This window comes from Melopsittacus undulatus, chromosome 10, assembly GCF_012275295.1.
Source record: "Melopsittacus undulatus isolate bMelUnd1 chromosome 10, bMelUnd1.mat.Z, whole genome shotgun sequence".
Taxonomy (NCBI): domain Eukaryota; kingdom Metazoa; phylum Chordata; class Aves; order Psittaciformes; family Psittaculidae; genus Melopsittacus; species Melopsittacus undulatus.
In genome coordinates this window covers 12,103,982-12,129,186 of record NC_047536.1, presented here as the reverse complement: position 1 = coordinate 12,129,186, position 25,205 = coordinate 12,103,982, and the positions used below count along the sequence as shown (strand labels likewise).

General features: G+C 51.9%; 1 protein-coding gene across 2 annotated transcripts in view; it reads right to left on the bottom strand.

Moving 5' to 3' along the window:
* PPP2R2B (protein phosphatase 2 regulatory subunit Bbeta) overlaps nucleotides 1-24,452 on the bottom strand; it is a 56,129-nt gene extending 31,677 nt beyond the window's left edge. Inside the window, exon 1 of one of the 2 annotated variants that reach the window (XM_034067168.1) lies at nucleotides 24,138-24,452. In XM_034067168.1, the coding sequence (XP_033923059.1) occupies nucleotides 24,138-24,255 (118 nt within the window). In that variant the 5' untranslated portion in view covers nucleotides 24,256-24,452. Of the gene's footprint in view, nucleotides 1-10,797; nucleotides 10,932-24,137 lie in introns of those variants that run through there. The other variant, XM_005147297.3, reaches the window with a different exon arrangement.
* Between the last annotated feature and the right edge of the window lie 753 nt (nucleotides 24,453-25,205).

Sequence of the window (25,205 nt, the reverse complement as noted above, 5' to 3'; positions counted from 1 at the left end):
GCCAGGACCAGGATCTCACACGTGTATTCACCACACAGACAGTGCTGGTGACAAAGCATGTCACCAGCTACGTGAGTGACAGGGAGTGCTCTGGTTGGGATCACCAGGCCAGGACACTGATGGGCAACCTTCACACAGAAACCGAGGGCAGCATTTGGCCTTGAGAACCTAACTTAGAGCAAGCCTAATTGCATTAAGGAACACACAGCGTATTGCTTTAGAGTTTTAGGCTTCAGAAGCTGAGAATCCCATCTGCAAGAGCAGACTGTTGCAGGATTCAGCTATTAATAGCCACTGGTACACACTTACTTCCAGCTGAGGGACACAAGGGGGGAGGAGACAACCAGATGGAGATAATGCATTACGGTGACACAAAGCCAAAAAAACGATGATCCACTTCCCCACATCCACACACACATCTCAGGCTTGCAGCAGGGAGCAAACAAAGTGTCACATGTGATTAACTCATAAACATCCTTATTACAAAGTTCTTAGGCTAGATCAAATATGCAAACATGACAGGATGCCACTGTCTCCTCCCGAGAGCCCCATGCACACAAGACATCGCTGCAGATTTCAGCTTTGGCTTCAAAGCAGTGTTGCCAAGATCAGCGCCCTGCCTGGATGTGCACTGACGGGTAAGAATCAGAAAATACACCTGTAAAATATGAGCAAGAAGCCTCATCTCATTTATGAGGTGCTTTGAGACCAGCTCATGAAGGAGCGCGGGGTGAGAACCAGGAGCTGCTATTCCCTCCTCAGCAGTAAGCTGGATGTGATTCCTGGTGCCTGGGGCTGGATCCCTGCATCTCAGCAGGGAGTGTTGCCCCCAAAGGGCACTGTGCCAGTGGTGACCACTGATTGACCCCTGGGCATCTTGAGGACCATGGGGAGAGACTGGTCTGGCTCCACAGACATGAGCTCCTCAGCTACAAGGCGATCAATGCATGGCATCGTGAACATCATCTTTGGACAAACTAAACCAGTTGGTGCCACAAGTACTGACCTCTCACTTTGTGCTCAATGACTAATAAAAGTTGTCTCTTCATCGCTTTCATTGCTAAAAAAAGCTCAACAACCCGTTACTGGCTGGAGGCCCTTCATCAATAGCACCAAGCTACTGTATTTTGTAGGGCTCCAAATGAAAATACTACATCAAGGGGTCAAACAACAACAGTATGGAACAGGGTCCATAACCCTCAGGGACACTCTAACCTGACTGGTACTGGGGGAGAGGAGCTTCCAGCTGCACTTCGCTGGATGTAACAAACCAGGAGATGCCTTCAGGATGCCAACAGTGCAACAGCATGCCCAGCACCAGGCCAGCCTGGCTGAGAGTGGCTTCTCCCCTGGTTCCTCACTCACCACAGCCTAACACACTTGCTAGCAGCAGATCAAGACTCCTCAGAGCAACTGAGCCTCTGGCTCTCTCCAGCTCCAGGCTACTTCCTATCCTGACACGAAGAGCGCAGCAGATGCAGAAGTGACAATCTCAGAGCACCGTCTGTGCCTTTGCCAGACTCGCAAAAGCCCTGGATCTCACAGGCCAGGACCCATCACTGCATAACTCCAGCCACGCTGTGCTAGGGCCTTGTCTCAGCAGACTGAAATCATGCTGGGTCTCATGGCTGCATGAACCCACAGACCACAGCTAAGGCTGGGGCTCTGAAACATCACCAAAATTCAGCGGTACATGGCTGTTGGAGACATGCAGATCCCTGTTCTCCCCCATGTCTTCTGACACAATGACTTTTTGCTGAAGGTAATTGCTGCGGAGCCACTTGCAAAGCTTTTTGTGGGCCTATGGGATGAGATTCGCATCTGCCAAGAAACCAGGCAGACAAACAGGGCCTCCCCTGGACACCTGCATGATGCTCATCCTCCAGCGCAGAGCATTACCCCGCACCAGTCTGCACGAGCAGAGCAATCACAAGCAGACATCTGGCACACCACTCCTGTGAGCCAGAAATTTCAGTGGGGAACCAGTTACAAAGCAACACTGCTCATGCTGTTATTGTAATTAAGGGTCTGTCAGCCTCCTGCAACCAAGGCCAAGTTTAGTTAGGGACTGTGAGAGAGGGCTCTCAGAAACCACCTCTCTAATTCTCCCTTTCCCACCTCCTGGTCCCACACATGCACATTTCCACACCCAGCTTTCCAGACACACTTCCAGCAGCAGACCCCATCTCCTGCTCCGGCACAACATGCATGCACATAGCGCAACAGAGCAGGACCCCATGGACACAAAGCTCCTTGTGCCGCCGGCAGCTTCCTGCAGCACACACCGCAGCCCGGGAGGCACCGTCCTCAGGCTGCCGTGCCCGGACCCCCGCGCCTGGAGACGGGCGCTCCTCCTGGCAAAGGGCTCTGCGGGGCTGCACCAGGAACACCCAGCCCCGGCTGGCGGTGCTCCGCAGCGGGCCTCTGGGCACGGCTGGTGGCAGGAGCCAGGTGTTAAACACACCACGGCCCCCCCGACCCGATCGGCATCTGGCGCCCATCAGTCTGAGCCATACGATGAGGCAGCTCCGTCAGCGCGAGGTGGAAGGACGGGCTCCTCCGCACCCTGACCTCCGTGCTGCTGAGGTTTACTCAGGCTGCAAGCGAAGCAATCTGTCACCCCAGCTAATGCAGCTCATCAGCTGCTCGCTGCTGCAAGGCTGGTGGCAGAAATGAACCATCAGTGGCTGGTTCTCACTATCTGGTCAAATGCCCACGTTCATCAGGCAGGCTCTTTTCATCAGTCAGGCTGCTTTTCCCTTGCTTACAGAGCTAACAAAGGGAATGCAAGGAAATGCTTGTTTAAAAACCCGTGGCCTCCCAAAGCCTACAGAGCCTTGGAAAAGAGTGGCCTGGGGAAGCCACATGCATGGGTCTGGTTCATCGAGGCTGCAGCTGAAATAGCGGCTCTGCCAGGAGCCGGTGCTCCTCCTATCACCATACTTCTTGGGGAGTCTGTTACCAGCATCCTGGACAGTTTCCACTTGGATACTCCTGCACTAAAAGGAGCCGCAGATCAAACCAGGCAGCCAACAGGATTTTTAAATTTAACTACAAAATTATTGAAGCCCCCTTTGAGGATGTTATCCCTGGGTTAACACCCACTCTGGCTTCAGATAATACAGCAGCAATAAATGGTAATGTGCACTATGGAACATGATTTATTTTTGCTGAGCAGGCTTGGCATCTATAAATCTCAGCACTCTTAACATTTAAAGTTGTTATTCCAGTGACAAAATAGACACAAGGGAGATAACAGTCTTTATTTCCATTAACATTTTATTGTTATTCAGAGAATACGGATACGGACTGATCCAAGGGTAGGAAAATCACAGCAATTTTTTTGCATACTCGGGAAACTGAGATAATGGTGGTGGTTTATGGCTGCACAAGGGAATCAACTGAAATGGAGAACAGAGACTGAAATGGGATCAGCTGTCTGGTTTGGTTTCAGTTATGTTTCCATCCACAGGACCTGCTTTAGGACAGACAGTCCTGGCCCTCACTACGCTCACTTGCTGCACATGAGCACGCAGGGAAACAGCTTTTAAGGGAAACAAAAAGGCTGCAGAGCAATTCTGTGCAGTGCAAGCAGACAGCACCACAGTGAGCAGAAGCTGCCTGGATACATCAGCGCCTGGACAGGACTCAGCTCTCTCCAGCCCTGCTGCCTTGGACTCCTCCAGTTCCCACAGCCCCAGCACAAAGCTTCTGCCCCACCTGACTTTGCTCCTCCTGCCCAAGGTGTCTGTCACACCTCAGAGTACTTCAGCAGGGGCCACGAGGCTCCTCTCATCCATCCAGCTGTGCCTCCAGCCTCAAGGCTGCAATGTCCCCCGCCAGTACCAGCACCCCTGACAAAAACCTGGCCTGAGAAGGGCCAGCCCAGGCAACACCTGGATTGATTCAGAGGACCAAACTGCTGAGGAGAAGCTCGAACTTGACACAGGGAAAGTGTCAGCTCATGGAATACATCCAGGTTATTGAAAAGGCTCAACAAAAATGCAAAGCTACCATGAAGGGTCCTCCTCTGACTGCCTCACTGGCCCATCACCTCTCTGCTTGTCCAGGCTTTCTTTGCCCAGCAGGAAGAGGGGCTGGACTGTGAAGGGCAAAGCTAAAATCCATCCTGACTCAGTTAACTGCTTGATGCAATAGCAAACCTCACAGGGAACACAAGGATGTTGGTCAACAAGCTGGAGGGAAAGGATATGATCCAGAGGGACTTGGACAGGCTGGAGAGGCGGGACTGTCCAGCCTCATGAAGTTCAACCAGGCCAAGTACAAGGTCCTGCCCCTGGGTCGAGGCAAGCCCAGCATAAATACAGGTTGAGTGGAGATGGGATAGGGCAGCTCTGAGGAGAAGACCTTGGGGGCTTGGTTGATGAGAAGCTCCCATTTGCTCTTGAACCCAGAACCCCTGTGTGTGCTGGGCTGCAACCCTAGAGCATGAGCAGCAGCTTCGGGAGGGGACTCTGCCCCTCTGCTGTGCTCTGAGGAGCTCTTAGGCACAAATTCTTCCCTGTGAGGGTGCTGAGGTGCTGGCACCGGGTGCTCAGAGAAGCTGTGGCTGCCCCATTCCTGGCAGTGTTCAAGGCCAGGCTGGACAAAGGGGTTTGGAGCAAGCTGCTCCAGTGGAAGGTGTCCCTGCCTGTGGCAGGGGCTGGAGCTGGATGAGCTCTAAGGTCCCTTCCAATCCAAGTCAGTCTATGAGTCTGTGTCAAGGATAACAACAGCACCCAGGACTCCCTTGTCTCACTGCCATGGTGAGCAAGGTTCCACTAATCCATGTCTGGACTTCCAGAGTGATTCAAAGGCCAGTGGCACAGGGCAAGAGGAGCAGTGCCCTTCCCTGCTATGGGAGAACAAAACTACTCAAAGACCCTTCAAACGTTTCCCCTTAAGAAATCAGGCTCACAATGAAGCAGGAGAAAAATAACAACCAGCACTGAAACAACTGCTCTGAATGGAGACATTGACGGCTCAATTAGGCCTTTACTGGGGAGGGCGGCAGGACCCAAGCTGTGTTTCTGACAAGGTAGGAACAACGTGCTGAGTGATTCCACATCTGGGCTCTGGGCTTGTGTTGCCCCAGGTCCAGGCAGTTTACAGCCCCATAAGTCACAGGGACTTTGCGAGGGCTGCAAGGAGCTCAGGTACCATTGTGCAGGGCTGCCAGGCATTCCAGACCCAGGGCGGTGCTACACAGGGATGCTGTGATGAGATGCCAGTGGGTGTTTGGGGTTTACCCACCGGCTCCAGGCAGACCCGCTGTGCATCACTCCACTGTGGCAGGGCTCCCTGGATCCCTGCAGTGGTAGGTACCAGCGTGCCTCTGCCCAGTGCATTCCCTGCAGTACCCAGGCTCCATGCAGCCCTGGCTGCAGCTGGAGCATTGTGCTTGCTCAGCACATCAGCCTGAGTGCTTCCAGCAGCCAGGATCAGGAGGGATGGGGAGGAAGCAGCTGCTATTTTTAACCTGCCTCATCAGCACCCTGCCACGTCAACGCACCTCAGCTCTGCTACGTGTGCACAGCTCACACCTCTCACAGGGGTTACAGGAGTCACCAGCCCACACTGGTGGCATTTCCAGCAGCTCCAGCAGCTGGGACATATTAGCAAAGGATCTCTCCTATGACCCTTTATTCCCACAGCCAGTGACCAAGCCACTGGCAGGGGTGCTCCTCTGCTCTACCTCCCAGTTTAGGGTACCTGATGCTACCATGGCATTTGCCTTAAGCCCAACGACCTGCTGACTTCCCAGGGGTAGGGTATCTTTGGGAAGGACCTGTTAGGGGTTTGGTAGAGCCCTGCGGACTCTTGTTCACACAAGTGACCACAAGAGCTTTGCCCAGGAGCAAGGCCATGCTGAATAAAATCAAAAGCATATCCAGCCCAGCATCCCACCCCCCATGGATAACTGGAGATGCACACAAACAGGGCAACCACGTAACATGTTTCCAATCATATTCTCTCACCCTCTAATAATGTTCACCTCAGGGGCCTCCTGAACCAGAGGTGATCTCTCAGTGCTTAGTAAACCTTGACAGCTCTCGTGACCTTGTCCAGTCTCTTTTTGCAGATGTTGAGAGATCACAAGGGTTGACTCTCCTATGGGCAAACTTCCCAAGTCTGCTCCCCTTCACACAACTGCTGCTCCTCCGGTCCTCCAGATGTTTCCCCACCGAAGCTCCCTGTGCCCTGCCCCACACAGCTCAAGGCAGACCCCTGCCATGGCATGGAGACCCACACACACACTGGTGGCTGCAGGACACTGACGAGACACCAGTGGCTTATAGAGACTGGACATCACTGTGGGAGCCAGCTGAGGAGCAAGCATGTCCAAGAGGAGGCACAAAGCAGAGACAGACACAGAGAAAACAGGATGGAAGGGGCATGGGGACAGCTTTTGTTGCTCCAGGCCTCCACCACCACTTCACCAAGTCTCACCCTCCCATTTGGAAACCCGAGGATTGTGCAGTACCCCACAGATGCTGTCACCAGTGACCAGGCACTCTCACAGACCATCAGCAACGGGTCAGAGTCACATCATTCATTACCTGCTCCCAGTCCTCTCACTAATCCCAAGATTACAGCATCCCCAGGCACATCTATTCTCTCATTAATCTGAGGTTTAAAGTATCCCCAAGTCGGCTTTGATGCAGTGCACTACAAGCACAAGGCTCTCCTCACAGTGATCCCTGGATTAGACAGAGGGAGATGTGCCTGTGAGTCCTTCCAACCTGGCTGGAATAAAGATTCTGGGAGAGGAAGGGGGGGCTAAACATAGTGCATGTGTATAAATAAAAAACATAAAGGATGAGATTAAGTTTCATAATCAAAGGATTTATGTGATAAAATAACAACTTCACTGAGGTTCCTGGATTAATTAAATCCCAATCCAGATGATCCCCAAAATAAACTGACATCATTCACGACAATAAAAATACCCACTAGCTCTCACCCTGAACCCAGGCTGGGGTCAAGCACCTCAGGCTTTTCTGGGAACCACACACAGGCTTATATAGAGGTCACTGTGACTACAGATTTCTCTTCACAAACTGACCGGGAAATGAAACAGCATTTAGGGACCTGGCACAGCAGGACCCAGGCTGCAGGTTGGGTACAGCCCAGGCTGCTTCTGGAATGTGCTCCCTGCAGGTGGGTGACCACCTGGTCAGGCTGTAACAGCACGGATTGCTTCTCTCCCCACAAAACAGAGCAGAGGAGCCTGAACTTACCCTCTGCTCATGCACCCAGCGGCTCTGGGGTACTCACAGACCCTGGTGAGCTCCTGGTGGGGGAACTCATGAGGCCATGTCCTCGGCATCAGGGAAGAGGCAGGTGAGCATCAGGGCTCCTTTCGACAGTGGGACAGGGATAAAGGTGGAAGGGGAATGACAGAGAGACAAGGGAGTTACAGCTGGAAGTAACAGGATTAAACTAGGAAAAGGAAATGAAGGCTTAATGATAGATTTCTCAATGGCAAAATATATTTGATTTAGGAAACACTCCTCAAAGAGATTAAAGACTCGCTAGACATCAGCCAGCACACCGGGAAAAGGGGTGTGGGGAGCAGCTGAGGAGCAGATGCACAGGGATGTGGGTACATGGTGCATCCCTGAGGCTACACAGCCCCTGTAAAGCAGGGACTCCATTGGCAGAGCTGATGGGAGACAGGGATATCCTTCCGGGGTGGCTCCAGAACATGGCTGCCCCCACAGCAGGTGCACACTGTGGTCGTGGGACAAGGGTCCTCCCAAGGGTCCTCCTCCAACAGCACAACCATGTGCTCACAGGCATCCCACCTGAACCCACATGGGCTGGGTCCCAAATGTCCCTCTCATCAGGGCAGGGAGCACAGAACAGGGTGTTCACATCATCCCTCCTTTGTCTGGAGGTATCTATCCAACTGTCAACCACCAAGGGGACTTGGGACCTGCCAGGTGGGCAGCAATGCCACACAAGAAAGGTGACAGCCAGAGCCTGAAGACTTCAAGGGAAGTCTTTTTGTTTTAGGTCAAGCTACTGGACATGGGCCAATGTGGGGGGCCCCACACCTCTAGCAAGCACATCTAGAAGTGCAAGCTACTCAAACGGTTTGTTTGTATTCGAATAGTCTCAATTTGCCCTACTTCTGGATGGGCGTCGAGGAGAATTGCCAATGAAGATGGGTTTATGCAGCAGAACAAACCAAGCTTATTTTGTTAGCATCTCTCATGACGAACCCGCCGTTCAGGGCAGTGCTGCGAGTTCCGGGCCAGCCAACAACCGAACAACGGGGCTGGAGCCTCACCCGGCTCCAAGTGTGGGGATGCGGCTGCATCTCTGCAACTCAGAATCCTCCGGCAGCCAAAGTCGAGTAGCACAATGGCTGCAACTCCTTCATTAACAGCACTCTTGAGCACCGTAAGAAGGAGGCATTCAAGTGTCTGCTTTTGAAAAGCCATCCTCATCCCGCATTTGCATTCAAATACCAGACCTATTTAAGTGACGACATTTCACTAAACCGAATTGCATAACCCCATCCTTCCCTCACTGGCACACCACTTCCAAGCCTTCATCTCCAGAGGAGGATTTGGAAGGATTTTTGTTTCAAGACATGTTACCGATCACATCGGTTTAGGCACATTTTGCTTTCACGCATACAAAAAAGAAAGAAATAGAACTGAATCATTTTCTTCACTTGTTTTTCTCACTAGCAAGATCTACCATTTCAGAGCACATTCAGCCTTCCTCCAGCAGCACAACCGCATGGAGAAGCACAAGTCCTGAGCAGCATGAGATGAGGAGAAACTCCCAGCTGAGGGACAGCCACCAAACAGGCTCCTGAGGCTGATCCAGCCCGGCCGCAGCAGCAGGGATCCCCCGGATGAGTCCATTACCACCGCACAAACCCTGCCGGCCCATTTACTGTGCAGAGCTGGGCTATGGTTTTCTCATGGAGCACACAAGGCTCTTCTGAAAACACCAGCGTGCAGCTTGAGGAAATCCACCACGGATTACCAAACAGACTGGATTTTACCCCTGAAAACCCCTAGAACCCTCGGCGTCACTGAAATCACTATGGGCTCACCTCAACCCTCCATTCTTCTCGACCACAGAAACCACGTTCTCAGCAGGTCACAACAGGGCAGCTACAACCCCAGTTTTTTGTCTGCTGCCTGCTGCAGCTGCCTTTTATAACACAGAAACAGCAAATTCATCCATCCACAGCCCACAGTCCGCAGCGGTGCGAGCCAGGCTCGTGGCCACCGGAGCTCAGCCCCATCCCACCCCTCCGGCAGAGCTTCCCTGCATCCTGTACCGGTGAGAAGTCTGCCACCCAGCCCCACATGTGACACTCCAGGAACAGCGAGCCAGGGACACCCGGTGTGTCACCTCCCTGCTCTGGGCACTGCCAGTACCTCGCACTGATGTTCCAGACACACACAGGCAACATGAACGTGCCTATGGCCATTTTCTGTGCTTCACCAGGTACCCAAAGCTTTCCACTCCTGTATTAAACCAAATATGTTCCTGATAAACCTTCCTTTAGCCATGTGCTGGAGTAGTAATATTCCCAGTCTGGTCCTTCATTTGCTTCCTCTTGAGCCTGGGAAGAATGAACCACCACAGGAAAGCCTCTTTGGCTACTAATCAGCCAAACTACTACTAATAAGCCTCTATTTATTAGCTACTATTAATAACCGTCTCTTTATTAGCTACTACTAATAAGCCTGCCCAGGCTCTCTGGTGTTCAGTCTGTTTTCTGAAGTTGGATGCAAAGGGTCAGTGCCACCGGGAGGGATGGAGGGGGTGGTTTTGCTCCACAGTGGTTCTGTTTTCCTCCCGAGGCAAGGATGCATGGGGAGGTTGGAGGCAATGGAAGCAGCTCTGGGCTGTCGGGAAGGGCAGCAGAGGCAGCCGCTGCTCCTGCCCTGTCACTCCTTCTCCAGCCCCGCCGGTGGAGCCTCCCTCTTTGTGGCAGCTGCAGCGTCATGAGCAGCCTGCAGCTCCCTTCAGATGCCTGATCCGAACATGGCCACAGCGTCTGCTCCGCTGCCCGAGCCTGCGGGTAACCGTGCTCAGACGCACCCGTGAGCTTCGCTGGGGCTGACACTGGCCATGTCCAACAGCTTTGGCATCTCCTCAACCCCCGCAACACGCAATTCTTCCTGCAGGGGCTTGCAGCAAAAATAACCCTGAGACAACTATTTCATTTCTGTACCGAGAACCGTACCGGAATCTACCGTATTTCCCAATCTGACAACCCCGCTGCAGCCACAGGCCACCTGCGGATGCGCTGATGCAGCCGTAACCTAAGGAAGCAGGGCTTGAAACCGCTCCCGTCTGCCTCCCAGCTGCCGGAGGCACCCTCCCCGGAACCGGTCCCTGCCCCGGCCCCTCGAGGAACGGGCTGCGATCGACCTGGGCTGAAGGCTGCCGGCGGGGCCGGGTTCTACTCGACCCGCTCCGCTCTCGATGCCGGGCGCAGATGGGGTTCCGGGGACCCCGGTTCGCGGTTCTCCGGCCCGACAGAGGCTCCGCTCCCCCATGGTACCGAGGAGCCAGCGCGGGGCGAGCCGGACCCTCCAGCCGGGCTCGGGGAGCCCAGCGCCGCAGGACCCGGAGGGTCCGGCGCTGCTGAGTCACCGGAGCGGGTCAGCGGGTCCGCACGGAGCCTCCGAGGGGCGGCCCGACAGAGGGGAGAGAGGCCCGGCCCCGATGCAGGCAGCGGGGGTTCGGCAGGGGCCGGGACCGGCGGCCCCCACCTGCTGCGGGGAAAGGGGCTGCGGCCCCGCGGCACTCGCTCACCTTCCGTGGCATAGCTGTGGTCTCGCAGGAAACTGCTGCTGATCTTGCGGGTCTCAACGTCCTCCTCCATTGACGGCGGGCTGGCGGGCGCGGGGCTTCAGCAGCCGCAGATCCATCATCCCCCCCGCGCCCTACTCCGCGGCGGCCGGCCGCGAAATGCCGCGGTGGTGGGGGGGGGCGCGTAGGGGCGGTGGAGCCCGCTGGCTCCTCCCATACGGCACGGCTTGGCTCGGCACAGCACGGTGCGGAGCTCCGCCCGCCCCGTCGGGCACGGCGCGTCCCGGGCGGGCGGAGCGTGGAGCTACCCCTGCCCCGGGGATGCTCCTGACCGGGGGTGCTCCACTCGGAGATGTTCCTGCCTCCGGGGGATGCTTCTGTCTTCGGAAAGTGCCCCTCCCGGACCTGCCTGCCCCGGACACAAGAACTAAGCCGAGCTCTGACACCAGGCCCCTTATTTGGCAGAAAAAGAGCCACAGCGTGTAAGTGCCGCGTGCCCTGGGACAGAGACTGCAGCGAGGGCCATGGGCAGCCACGCCAGCACTGATAAGGGGGTGTTTGGTGACACCGAGGGTCATCCCTCTCAACTGTGGAAGGGGTAGGGATGCTCCGAGGCTGTTAAGGACACTGGGGGGGGGGGGGGGTGGGAGGGGTGAAGGGGGGGTTGTGACACTGGGGAAGACACAAGCACAGGGGCTGTGGGGGAAGCACCACGAGCTCAGGGTGAGCTATAGGAACCCCAGAGCTCAGCACCCAACTCAGCAAAGCTGATATCTGCCACAGCACAGGAGCTGCCTTGACAGCCCAGTGCCACATCAGTGGGGAGTGTTACTGGTACTGCGACAAGAGGGGAAATAAGGGATGCAGAGGGAATGGGCAAAGATGCTGAATAACACTGTAAATACAGTAGTGTGCTGCAAATAAATTTCCTCTCCTAACTGTAGTATCATAATTAAAATCTCATTGGGAAGGTTCAAGATTTGACAACCTCTTACTATTCTGCTGTGATCATACTGGCTCCTTGGGAGCTGCTGATTTCAGGGCAAGCACAGGAGATAACATCTCTCAACAAGAAGGCCCAAGGACTCAAGTATGTCCAGTGTGCACATCATGTGGACAGAGCACTCGGCAGCACCACTGCATGCCTTTTGGATGTGTGGATCCTCTCAGCTGAAAGGCAAGGGAGAGGGAAAAGCTCTTTCTGCCCCGTGTGGTGACCTTGTGAGGCAAGGTGAATTCCCCGGCTCTCACAGTGCCTCTCTTCCACTTGCTGACATGCTGTCACATTGAGGTTGATAAAAAGCATTGTAAAGCTGCACCTTGGAGAACTCCAGCACTTCCTCACACTCATATATAACTTCAAGGATTTGCCAGTCAAGCACATCACATCACAGGCTGTTCATTAATACAGGGATTACTGATGTGACAAACTAGAAGCATTCATCAGACAGGCATGAGCCTGAAGTCTCCATGGCCAAAGCGTTCACTGAGTTATTCTGGAATTTGAGTTCCTTGCTACAACCACCAGACACATGTTTAAGTTAAGCAAACACACTGTATTTGTGGCTGAAGCTGCTCTCAGTTGCAGTGGGTAAGATCCATAGCTCAGTCACTGTGACACGGCACAGGACCCAGTCATGAATTTATGGCCAAGCAGAGATGAATTTACCAAAGCCCTGTTCAGGGCAGAAAGAGCCACAGCAGTAATGTCATGCTTTAGAAACAACTTTTGTGCTGTTGGTAGCTCCTTGTAGATGCTACAGCGCAGGGGACCAGACCCAAACACAGTACCACAGGACTCGGAACTGCTGCTGGCTCCAGGCAAGTCAACTGACGCCTCTGTGCTCAGTCTCCTGTGTCCAAAGGGAAGGGAAGGGCACAGACCCCCACAGGAAAAGAGAGAAGGAAAAGAAAGGTAAAACTAAACCACTACAACCTGGAACCAGACTGCCTCTGCCTGCCACGTGTGTTTGCCTGCACTTGTGTGTGCTGGGTGAGACACCAGAGCAATCTGGCTCAAACAATCCCAACGCCAGGAAAGAAAAATAAAGATGGATTTTTAATAAGCAGATATTACCATATCACATCCTCCCTTCAGATCCCAGAGGGCGAAACTCAGTCAAGTCACTGCCCAGCTGAGTAACAAGCCCCTGTAATGCTCGTGAATATGGTTTAGGAAACAAACATAAACCAGCAACCTCCTCCCTTTCATTTCATCTTCAGTGTATTTCCATTTTAACATGTGCCAAGTCCTTTCTCACATACTAACTAGAAAAAATTACTCTCCCCATTGTGTATGAATTATAATTACTATTCATAAGTCCTGCAAAGTTTTCCAGTGCACTGTATCATTTAAATACATCCACAAGTCATCCATTTGTTATGCAACATGCATAGGAGCTGCATCATGAAATCCATTTATTCTCAGCTTTTTAAAATCCAGGAACAAGCCTTTACAGTAACTAAAAGCATTAGCTGTCCTAAGTGGGAATCCATTTGCAGATTAAATTCACCAGAGGTCAGCTTGTAGCTGTCACTGCTTTCCAAACCCCCGGCTGTCTCCCATGTTATATACTTTGACATCCCTTGAAGAGCCAGGACACTTTCCACTTCACTGAGTTTTGCTTCAATTAGAATAGGTTTAAGAGCTCCCATGCACAGGTTTCTGTAGGACCTCAGCAGTGCGTTAAGAATAATTGAATCAAGCCTCTGATTTCATACTCAGCACAAAACTTCCCTCACCTCATTTATTTTACCTTCACATCTAAGGCACTAAATCTATTTTCCTAATGACTGGTCTGGGTTCGAACAGGAGCCTGATTTTTTTAACTGTTAAATATGTTGTTAGATAACAACATTTCTTCTAAACTTGTGTGAACTATTCCTATTGATTGACTGATGGGCAGGGCAGTACTGGATAATGCCTGAGGCCAGTCTGTGTGGAGCAGCCCTGGGCACTTCTCCTCTGCCCCACTCCAGCAGACAGGGTGACACGTGGTGGGAGTGAGGATACTGGGAAGAGGCATTAGCTGTGCCCAGAAGAGATCATAATGGGATAAATAGTTAATGCATACATTCGAGAGAGAAATGTCATCTTTCTCAACCGTGCACTTTAACGCATACGTAAACTAATTCTGAACTAATCAGAATTCATGCCAATCATTATTTCATCACGTGATGCAGTCCCTCAGACCAGTGTTGGCTTTTGGAAGGCCACTGTCGTTCTGAAAACACAGCTGACTCCACACTGCTGTTTTCTTGTGTGGGAAAGCAGTTTCCTCCCCAGGACTGGGCCGTGCTGCCCGACACCCCTGGAGCCTTGTCAAAGCAGTGCCTGGTCCAGCACATGACTGATTCAGTCCAGGACCAGGGACACAGACACCAGGTCAGGAACCTTCCTTTCCAGAGGACCACAGACACCCAAGTGCTTAACAGCAGGTGAATAAATATCCCCATCATGTAGCTGAACACCCAGGGAGACTGATGCTTCCTGTTTACAGCTCAGGGAGCCTGGGGAAGGCTCGGGAAGAGCAACAGCTCATGCTGGCTAACAAAGACCATTCCGATGCAGCCATCAAGTGATGTGCAATGCAGTGTTTCTCCTGTGTCACACCAAGAGACCTGACTGATTTTGTTACACTAAGTCAGTTTGTTTCTCACATTTTCCACTGTAAGTCACATAAGAAAGCTGGGGAAGCTGTAACCCATATCTAGGATGAACCTTCATTAGCATGACTTCAGGAAGACCAATAATTTACTGGATTAAATCATGATCAAGAAAAGTGGGGAGTCAGGTCACATGCAGAGAGTGAGCTGCAACCCTCCCCTTCATGAGTCACAGAGAACAAGGGTCAGGACCTTGGGGCAGAAAAGGGAAGACTCAGTTCATTGAATACAAAGCAGAAGACTTCTGCCTCCCAAAGGTCGCATGATAAATTGATGTGCCTGGCCCCAGCCCCACACTGCGCAGTACAAGCAGTACATGTTTAACAACACTTCTGTAACCAGCACTGCCACATAACCAGCCCGGCTTGGGGATGAGCTGCTCTCTAAGTGCTTTCTCTCCTATCTCCAATTAGACTAACCAGCTTATGTGGCATTTTAGCAGGCCCTTCTCCATTTTTACTCTTTCCTTACTAAGCATTTTATGCCAGGGCCTGAAACCAGCCTCCCTTCACTTGTTTACTGCTTTTGCCCTTTTTTCAAGCAGCATCATTCAGTGCCCATTGGCAGTGCTTCTCACTCATTCTCTTCTGAGCCAAAACAGTAGGGTGTCCTGCTCTGTGTGGACACACTGTAACCATGGGATCCTCACCCCAGCACTAGCCAGAACTGAACAGCAGAGCAACAGGCATCACTCCTATAATGCACACATACCACAATTGTGTCCCTGCAACGTAAACGTGGTGCTTCCAGGAAGAACTTTGTATGAATTACTTCTTCCTTTACTCTACAAATGATCTAGCCATAACATACTCAGTGTCTTTGTACTATTACCAAGTTATGTTATTGCTAATCACAGTGCTGAGCACATATGATACCCCAAAATGGAACAGAATGCTTCATGCGGGTCCAAGACTTCAATGTCCTTTACAGGATAAAGTGTGAACAGTTTGTCACATGTTCCTCACATCAGAGATCTAATTAGCTTAAATACTTACACAGTAAATAGGATTTACCATTTCTGAAGATTAAGGCCACATGTCACAGCATTGGTGCATCTGAACCAGTTGAGCACAGTCTATGCTAAGTAAGTTCTTGCTTGAAATCAGCTACTCTGAGCAGTGCTGCAGGTGAGCTCTTCTGCCAGTGCTGGGGCTTTGTCTGTTCTTTTGGGTTTGGCTTTTAACTGGAGTAACAAACTCCAGCACACCTGACAGTGGGAAGTGAGGGGCATTGGTTGGGTATCCAGGTCTGAAACCCCATGGGACACCAGTGCAGCTCTCCTGGGGACCATATATATAAGAGCACAGAACCAATGTACACAGTGTTGTGTGACACTTCAATACTGGTTCCTTGTCCCAAAGTGATGCAGCGAAATGTGGTAACAAGGGATAAAGAGGATGCAAGATGACACAGGAACATTGTTCATAAGACAATCATTAAAGGAAGTCTAAGGCTGAATAACTAGATCTAGTGAGCACAGAATGGGAAAATAAAGCAATATTCTGTTTCTAAGATTTCCCTGGTTTATTTTCAGTTGGTGAGGAAAATCACCATTTAATTCCACTATTCCATAGAGGGGTACATCTCCCAAAATGCTTTATGTTAGATGAGGTCACCAAACAGGAGGGGAACATGTGAACTGAAGTGGAACAGATACTGTGAAATCATATTGAAGGTTACCTGCTTCTCATCAGCCACTGCACAGCCCAGACTTGTTCGTCTACAAAAGGTGATGTTCACAGGCCAGGCTCTGTACATTGCTCTGGATGCTGCTAGCATGTATAGGGTAAGCTGGCTTCCAAAAACTGATCCTTGTGCATCTCCCCACCGCCACTTAAAGAATTTCACTTGTCAAGACAATGGCAGAAACAATTCCACAGAGTGAAGGTGACAATTGCACACTTCAGTAATAGTAATAATAATACACCCAAAGCAATAGTCTGCAAACCCTTTACCTATTCAGCTGCACGATCAGTGAAAGGAGAAGCTAGGATCAGTTTGAGCATAGAAAAAAGCAAAGTTTGTCATGTAGTGGATTTATACTGAGCACTCGGATGCTTCCCCAGTATCCTGGGATGAGACACTCTTTGTGAGAATGACTATTTAGCGTTTTTTCTGTTAAAGTAGCATTAAACATGCAAAATCTTGTATTGCCCGAGAGGAGGATTTTATTTGAAAGGATGTATGCCAGTATGAGACACCAACACATCTAGGTAATTTTGAATTGTCTGTCCTAAACTGCAATTAATCCACTGCCTTCATTTAATTTGAACATTGGCTCCATCAAAAAGTAATAAAACCATGGCATAAATTAAACCAGGGCAGTCCACATCCTGTAGCACCAGCACAGTGAGTTTGACGGCAAAACTGTAAAACTTGGTGCTGGGATTGTCACATATACAAATATATACAAATCATCCTGCTTGTCCTCCAATGTCATCCAGCAGTGTAAGAGAGAACACCCGAATGTGACACCGTGGGGAACCTTAAAAGTTTGCACAGCTTCTCAAAACACTAATGTTGTAAAACTAATATTTGTGTGTCAGGAGTATTTACATATCATCTACCTCATGTCATTTGGAAAAACAAACCTGCAAAACTGCTAATTAATAAAAGATATCACGTCTGATTAACGTTCATATAGTAATTACAAAATCCACAAATCCATCTGTTAAGTAGAGAGCAAACAAGACAAATGACTGTGTTATGTTAAACAGATTATAAACTGCCTGAGGGAAGGAAATCTAATCCCCCTGACCAAACCACGAATCAAGCAGCAGCCCGGTCTCACACATGGGTACATGAACACAGGCTCCCTCCTGTACCTGCCCTTCCTAAAGCCTCCTCCCGAATCATGCACAGTATCAATATGAGCAAGGAGGTGAGCATGACATTATGTATGAACATATTCATTGCAATTTGATTATGTGATTGTTCAGATTTTATTGTCCTTTACAAAAAATTACTTTCTAAACCAGACAACTATCTCCAACAAGATGAGAATGGAACAACATCCAAAATAACAGTGAATCCAATTGCCCCAGTCCACATGGGAATCCAGGTACTTTAATCCAATTTAACAAACAAAACTGATTTCATTCCTGTCATGTTTTTGAATGGTTTCTGAACATTTAAAGGAAGAACTATCACACATGAGAGTAATTGATTCATTAGCATGAACATCATCAGCCCATCAGCCTGTGCTCTGAATGCTCAGCATAGTACCAAGGCATGAAACACTGACCACCTATTCTTCAGGCAATATACATGTTCTGCTGGATGCCAGCTTGTGTGCAGCCTTACCACAATTACCCACCCAGAACAAGTACTTGTGCTAATTAAAAAGGGATTCGGACAGTGGCGCACGATTTTACCCTGAATTCACACATTGGCAACTCACCCTCTGCCTGCCACCGTACAGACCCACACCACTGCAAGGGTGTCCTGGGTCAGCGACTGCACACCCACTGCCCCCAGACCACCGCAGCCACTCGCACCACAGCTCTCAGACCCCGCCGGTATGTCCAAAGCAGTCTCCACACCTCGCCTCTCTCAGCCCTTCCACTCCACCTTGCCACAACTGACCACAGTCAGGTACAGTCCTGCTGGGTGCAGAGCCTATTTTAGATCCATCCATGCACTGTCATATGTAATTTTTGCCAAGAGACTATGGCAAAAACATTCCAGTGCTCCACTTTCCTGAAACCCAAATTTATGGGAACAAAATATCAAGGGTATAACAGCAAAGTTCCCCTCACACCTGCCCTCACATACACTGTGTCAGAAAAATACAGCCATGACATTTTATCAGAAACTTTCCCTTGGTCTTCCTGGTTGTACACACATGAAATTTCATCAGTGTGACTTTTATGGCTTTTAAGTTTAGACAACACAGAGAGTGATGCCAAGCACAGCAAACCTGCAATGCCTTTCCTCTCAAGGACAGCTCCCCCTTCAAAAATCACAAAGCCAGCACAAAAAGGAGAAGACAAAGATTTGAGGGCAGCCCGAGCAGGACTGCAAATGGACTCATTTGCAGGCAGCAGGTTTGCCACGTAGCTGTGTGTGCTCACACTGAGGGCACAGAACCCCAGAAGACAGAGTGCTGTTCACCTCCGTGGAGAGAGAAGAAAGGGGAAAGCACAGGAACCCCCCAAGGACACGCTGTGGGTCCAGGCAGGCCCCGCTTACCCCACGCAGGGTGAAGCCTCACTCTTTGCTGTGCACCCAGCATCCTCAGGTCTGGACTCGCGCACAGGACTTGTCACTGTGGTCCTGCATCTCTCCTGAAAACAAGCATCTCTTGGCAACTCTTAAGCCCTCTCCTGTGTGAGCTGCAGAAAACATTCGCTGTGGTATCTGCACTGGACAGCAGGCCAACCTGCTGCCCGTGTCCTTCATAAAGGTGCTGCACAGATTTATTACTTACTGTTTAAAAGGCATTTTCAAAACTGTTTAGCTCTAAGTGTGTCATTATCCAGGTAGGCAGAGCAGCTGGAATAGGCACAAGGGAAAGATCTGTGGTCAAGATCAGCCACGGTGTATCAAGAGAAGCTCTGGCATGCAGCAACTGTCCCAAGGGAATACATAGGCAAAGACTGTTGCAAGGACAAGTTGCTGAGCACATTGCTCCTTGACAGCCAGTGAGGCCCCAGCAGGACACTCCAGCCCACAGCCCAGGCTGGTGAGTGGGAGCAAGTGCCAGAAGTCACAGAGATGAGTGGGTCCAACAGCCACAGTGGTCTCACAAGCCTCATTTCCAGAGGAAAGTCACACTGTCACGCAACACTGCGCAGAAAGGGGGAAAAGCAACACTGGAAACGTACAGGGATGAAAACTGGTGATGAAGTCCACAGGGATTTGTAAGAGCTCACTAATGTGTGTGATTAATTCTACTGCTGAAGATGTGCTGCCCAGAGCTCCAGCCCCAGCCCTCTGATTACACGCTGGGAAAGGAAAAAGGAAAAGAGAGTGCTGAGCTGTATGCTGGAAAATGTATTACTGACTGCCATGAACTTGCATTTGAAAGGAACTGCTGATTGTGAATAAATCCACCATATGGCTTTACAAAGCTGATAGTGCATTTATTTCCCAAATATAGCAAGATCAGCCTACGACAGCCTGTCTTTCTTTTATAATCCACATTAGAAAATTATTCAGAGTACAGTATCACACATGGTTGGTTGAGTTGCTGTCACAAAGTCACTGGTGCATCCAAGGCTTTCCTGCAAGAATGGGGCCTCGTGTACAGCAATTACACCTGCACAGCTTCACCATGGTATCATGACACTGAAGGGATTTCTGAGATGCTTTTGGTTGATCTTGCTTTAGCAAAGTTGCCTGCAGAGGAGAGAAAGGCTAAACCTCAGACTGTTGCTTTTGGGAATGCTTTCCCTGTCTCTGCACGTGGACTGGTGGCTCTTTGTGCCCACTGCCCGCCTGCAACATCCCAGTGTGGGTTCAGTGCAGAGAGCACATGAGAACTGAGAGGTTGTCACTGGGCATTCACCATAGGGTCTGCCAGCCCAGGACAGCAGCTGAATCACCTCTAGGCCTGCTCATGTCCCGAAGCTGTGCCTGTTGTCTGTGCCGAACACAGCCCATGGTGCTGGGAAAGTGGCTCCGGCAATCCCACCAGCACACGGGCAAAGCTGTGTGTGGTAGGGACAATGGGGACAATTTTCCTGATTTTTCTCACAGGGAGGTCACCCTGGCTGTGCTCACTGCTCACCACCTGCTTTCCCCACAGTGTCCAAACTAAACCCACCCCAAGCCCAATGCAGGCGCCCTGCTCGGAAGTTCAGCCCAGCAGCTGCATCCCACCCCCCTGCTCCAAAGCGTTTCTAGCTGCACAACCCCAAACTGCAATCAGGTCTCTTCAGAGCGGGAGGGATGACAGAAGGTACCTTTGTGCTGATTTAAGCACTAACTAAATATAGATGACACGGGAACACTGTGAGGCTACAGCTGAACCCATCTGCAGTGGATGAAATAGAGTCACTTAACGGAAATAGCTCTAAAGCCTTAAGTGCACGCTTAACTCGGCTCTTCCTATTGCTGGGGTGGTTTGATGTGCAGAACAGTGGGGAGCCCTGGCACCAGGCAGCCCAGCAACTAGACTGGAGGTGGCTGCTCAGTGGGACCAGGAGCAACAGCTCTGCACAGAAACCCTGGTCAAACTGCTCCAGTGATAGGATGTAGCTGTCACACTTGAAAGTAGTTTTGATAAAAACCCCTCATCAGCTTGTTAGTGGAGAATTAGACTCACAGAATGGTTTGTGTTGAAGGGACCTTAAATCTTCTTCAGCTCCAACCCCCTGCCACAGGCAGGGACCCCTTCCACTGAGCAGCTTGCTCCAAGCCCCTGTGTCCAGCCTGGCCTTGAACACTGCCACGGATGGGGCAGCCACAGCTTCTCTGGGCACCCTGTGCCAGCGCCTCAGCACCCTCACAGGGAAGGGCTTCTGCCTAAGAGCTCATCTCAGTCTCCTCTCTGGCAGGTTAAAGCCATTCCCCTTGGCCTGTCCCTACAAGGAAGACGCTCCAGCTGCCATGGCCGTTCCCCAGCCCCGTTCCCCCCGGGGCCGGCTGGTGACGGTGTCGGTGTCCCGCGGAGCGGCCGGTGCTGTCTCCCGCGGGGCTCAGAGGGTGGCGGGGGGACCCCTGCATCCGGTGAGGCCGCCGCCGAACCCCCACACCCGCACCGAGCGGGGCAGGCGAGACTCCAGCCTGGCCCGAGGGGCTCTGCCGGGACCGGCACCGGCGCTGCCGGAGGAGGCGCGGGCCCATTTCCCGTTCTCCGATTCAGAAACGACTCGAGATGAGCCCCGACGAGCCGCGAGCGCCCCGCACCGCCGCACTCCGGCTGCCACCGGCATCCTGAGCGCAGGGAGAAGCCGAGGAGCGCGGCCGCTGGTGTCCCAAGTGCCTGCGCTGCGAGCGGCGCAAAGGTCGCAGCGTGACCCCTCCCGGGGCTGGGAGACTTCAAGCTGAGCTCCGAACGGAACAGTCCCATCTGTCATAGGGGCTCGCTCGCTTCTTCCCCAGTGAGAGCGCCCCCAGAGCATCAACGTCCACACAGAAACCAAGGAACCTTATGTGTTCTGCGGCCAGGAAAATACACTGGGAGAGCGTAACTGTAAGAAGAGAGTTCCGTATGCAACAGCTGGAACAGCTGGTCAGGGCTCTGCAATATGCCTCTTCCACAAATGAAGGGAAATGGAAGCAACAGAAACAAAGCCGTAAGATCTCTGGGGGAAAAAATAGTTTCACACACCGTGCTCCATCATGCCTAACATTTTGGATATGGAATTCACCTCTTTTCCCCCTGAGCAACACTCCATTTCTCCATGGCCACACAATGTTAATCTCATTTACTGTCATGGAAAGGACAGACCAGGCAGTTGGATTCCTGCATGAGATGCAAGTCCTGATTAATGGAAGAACTGAGATGAGAGCAAGTCTGATGTTCTCTAAAAGGCAAAGGCTGGTGTGGCATTCAGACAGAGAAATTAAAGAACAGCTAAATCAGGAAATGCAATTATTGCAGAAAGCTCAATCTTAACTCAGTGTTCTCCTCCATCAGCCCTAAACTAATGGCCTCTCTTCACATAATTATAGACTATTAGTTACACCAAGCCATATTTGCATACTTACACAATCTTGCTGTACCTCTAATGCACATACCATTCTGTAGTATTAATGCTGCTTCAAATTTAATTTATGTGGGTTTACTCCAGGGTAATTCAGGACCTCAGTGAAGCTCCCAGCTGCTGGAAGTGGAGCAGAGCTTACTGCTGCTCACCCAGCTCCCTGCAGACTCGTGTCTGGCACCACACTGGGACGGGTCTGACAGCCACGGGTCGCCCTGGCATGCCCTCAGGATAACTCCAGCAGCTCTGCCCTCTCTCTGGGATGATGGGGACAGGGACAAAGGCTTTCTGTACCAGGGCAAAGTGGAGCTGCACTACAGGCTGGTGCCCATCCTCACCAACAGTCACTGCCCTGTGCCTTTGCTGCAGCTGCAGCTCAGGCAGAGCCTCTGGGCACGGGTGCCAGTCCTTCTTCATAGGCCTTGAAAGAGACATTCATCTTCAAATGCATAATATTTACACCCACGATTATTTAAGATCTATTTATTAAACTGCCTTTCATCCTTTGTGCTCTGCCCAGCACTGCAGCTGCTCTGCACTCACGCTCCTAGGGCGGCTGCTCAAACAGCCAGACAAATCTGGAAGTTACTGAAAATGGTTTCAAGTTGTTGTCCTATCAAATTAACAGTGCAGTTAAATATCTCCTAAGAACAGCAGCAGATTTTAAGGGGAGGATATAATGATCAGTCTTCTAATCACCCATGAAATCTGCAGAACCCCACCCCGAAAATGGCACAAAAAAAAACCCATTTCTGTTCAAATTCTGGATGAAAAACATATGCATGACTCAAAGTGTGGCAATCGTATGACCTCAGAGAACTCACTTCCCATCTTTGTGTTTGCTTCCTCCTTTGCAGGAAAGAGGATTCTTTTCTTAATTCAAAGGCTTTTTCCCCTGGAGGTTACCTAGCTGAGTATCCTCTAAGAGAAATTTTCAAAGGAAGAATTCCAGAGTTAGGACAAGTTATTGACCAGGTTAATTTTATCTACTTAGAACTTTGGAGAAAATGAAATTAAACCAAAACCTCTATACTGTCTGCTTGGACTAAAACACCAGCCACAAGAGATGTAATAATTTAGCCTCAAGCATCACCCTCTGCCCAGTCCCTCCGGCCTGACTCTCCCACTCCTCATCTTCAGCCTTAGGACATTCCAGGTCGCAGCATCAGGAGTCATGGAAGGTGCTCCCCAAGGAGTTTCTCTTTCACTAGAGACACACTGTGGGCAGAGACTAGAGCCAGTCCTCTCCAAACCAGTCACAGCACACATCCCTGCTGCATCCGGCTGGATCTTCCCGTGGCTTATGGGTGCGGCTGGCAGATTCATCTATGCACAGACACAGACCAGATGAACACGTCTGTAGAAAGCTGGGTGTCAGGAAAGGGTTTCCTTCATTAGCTAGCTCTGGGTAGGGCACACAAGGAATATTGTTGTGGTTCCATGTAGGGCAGGAGCAGCGATATGAAATTTTGGTTTCAAGGAGCTGTTTGCACGGCTGCAGATGATTCACAAAGCTGACTGACAGCAAACACACAGGCACCGTGGGGGGCTGTGCACCCGCAGGGAATCCTTCCTGCTGGAGAAGTGCCCTGAAGGGAACCTCATCCAACACAGACCCGGTTCTCTGCGTTCCTACACAGAGGACAGAGTTCAAACGCTGCTGAGAACACTTGGGTTTTCCCAAGTACCGCAGAGCTCTTTTTGCCAAGACCTGGGAAAAGGCCTGATGGAAGGAGGAAAAGGGCTCCGGGAACCAAAAGCAGACAGCGCTGCACACGGCGGTTTAATTTTATCGGGAACAGGCTGATGAACCAAAGGCTACATTTACAAACCCGACAAACGCGCAGCACCACAACCGGAACGTCTCCCCCAGCCCCGTCCTCCTGCTCCCCCCTTGCGCAGGGCCGGCAGCGACCCGTGGGGCACTATCAGGACAAACGGGGCCGCTCCCTCCCGCGCAGCCTCTCCGCCCCCCGCCCAGACGAGCGGCCCGTTACCGCCGGTCCCGCCGCGCGCTGCCCGTACCTTCCGCGTGGCAGCTGGAGGAGAGGACGGCGCCGGGCGGCCGGAAGAGGTACGGCAGGTACCGGGAGAAGCATTTCATCTTCCGAACCGCGAGTGGAGGGAGAGGAAACAAACCCATACAGAGACCGAGAAACGGGCAAACCAGCAAAAAAACCCTGCAGGGGAGGAACGCAGCCGCTGCTCATGCCATGAGGACCCCCGAGGCCTGGGCAGCCGACACGGCCGGGGCTCGCTGCGGAGAGCCGCCCGGGCGGTCCCCACGCACCCGGCCCGGCGGCTGAGCCGAGCGCTCCGGCCCGGCCGCATCGGCAGAGGTGCGGCCGGTAGCGCTGACTCAGCCCGTCCTGCTGGCGCACACCCCTCACAGCGCCCGGCCGCGCACCCCAGCCCGGGCAGTGCCGGGGGCTCCGCCGCAGTCAGGCGCGGCAGGGCGGCAGCGGGAGGGAGATGCCCCGAGGACAGGAGAACCGGCCTGCGGTAAATCCGATTTCGTCCCCGAGCGTGCCCCACGGCTCCGGCACCGCGAGACCCGCGGGGGCCGCTGCTCCTCGGCTGGGCGCCGGATCCAAGGGTCCGGCCGGGGAACAGAGTAAACCACGGGGAGGGGGACGCCTGCACCACGACACGCACATCCAACCGCGACGGGAAAACACTTGGTGCTAAGTCACGGCCCCTTCGAGTCAGTGCTCCGGGCTCGGGCCCCTCAGCACCCATCTGAGCTGGCAGCACTGACCCGGGTCAGTGTTTCTAAAGCCTTTCCAACCACAACCCTCTCCTCGAGGTGCAAACCTCTTGCATCTGAGCACACTCCACGCTCTGCCACAGCCTGCTCAGGGGCACAGGATGGCAAAAAGGCACTGCCTCAAGGGGACAAGTGGGAAACAATATCCTGCTAACACTCACCCCTTTGTTTTCGGGCTCCTTAATTACTCTACAGACAAGTTTTTGACCTAGGACTAAGTCACTCACTGCTCCTGCCTGCCGCTGTTGCCTCATGTGGAGCCCCAGGTGGTTTTTCTGTTGAGTCTCACCTTCTGATTGCAGTCTTTCTAATCGTACTGCCTTTGG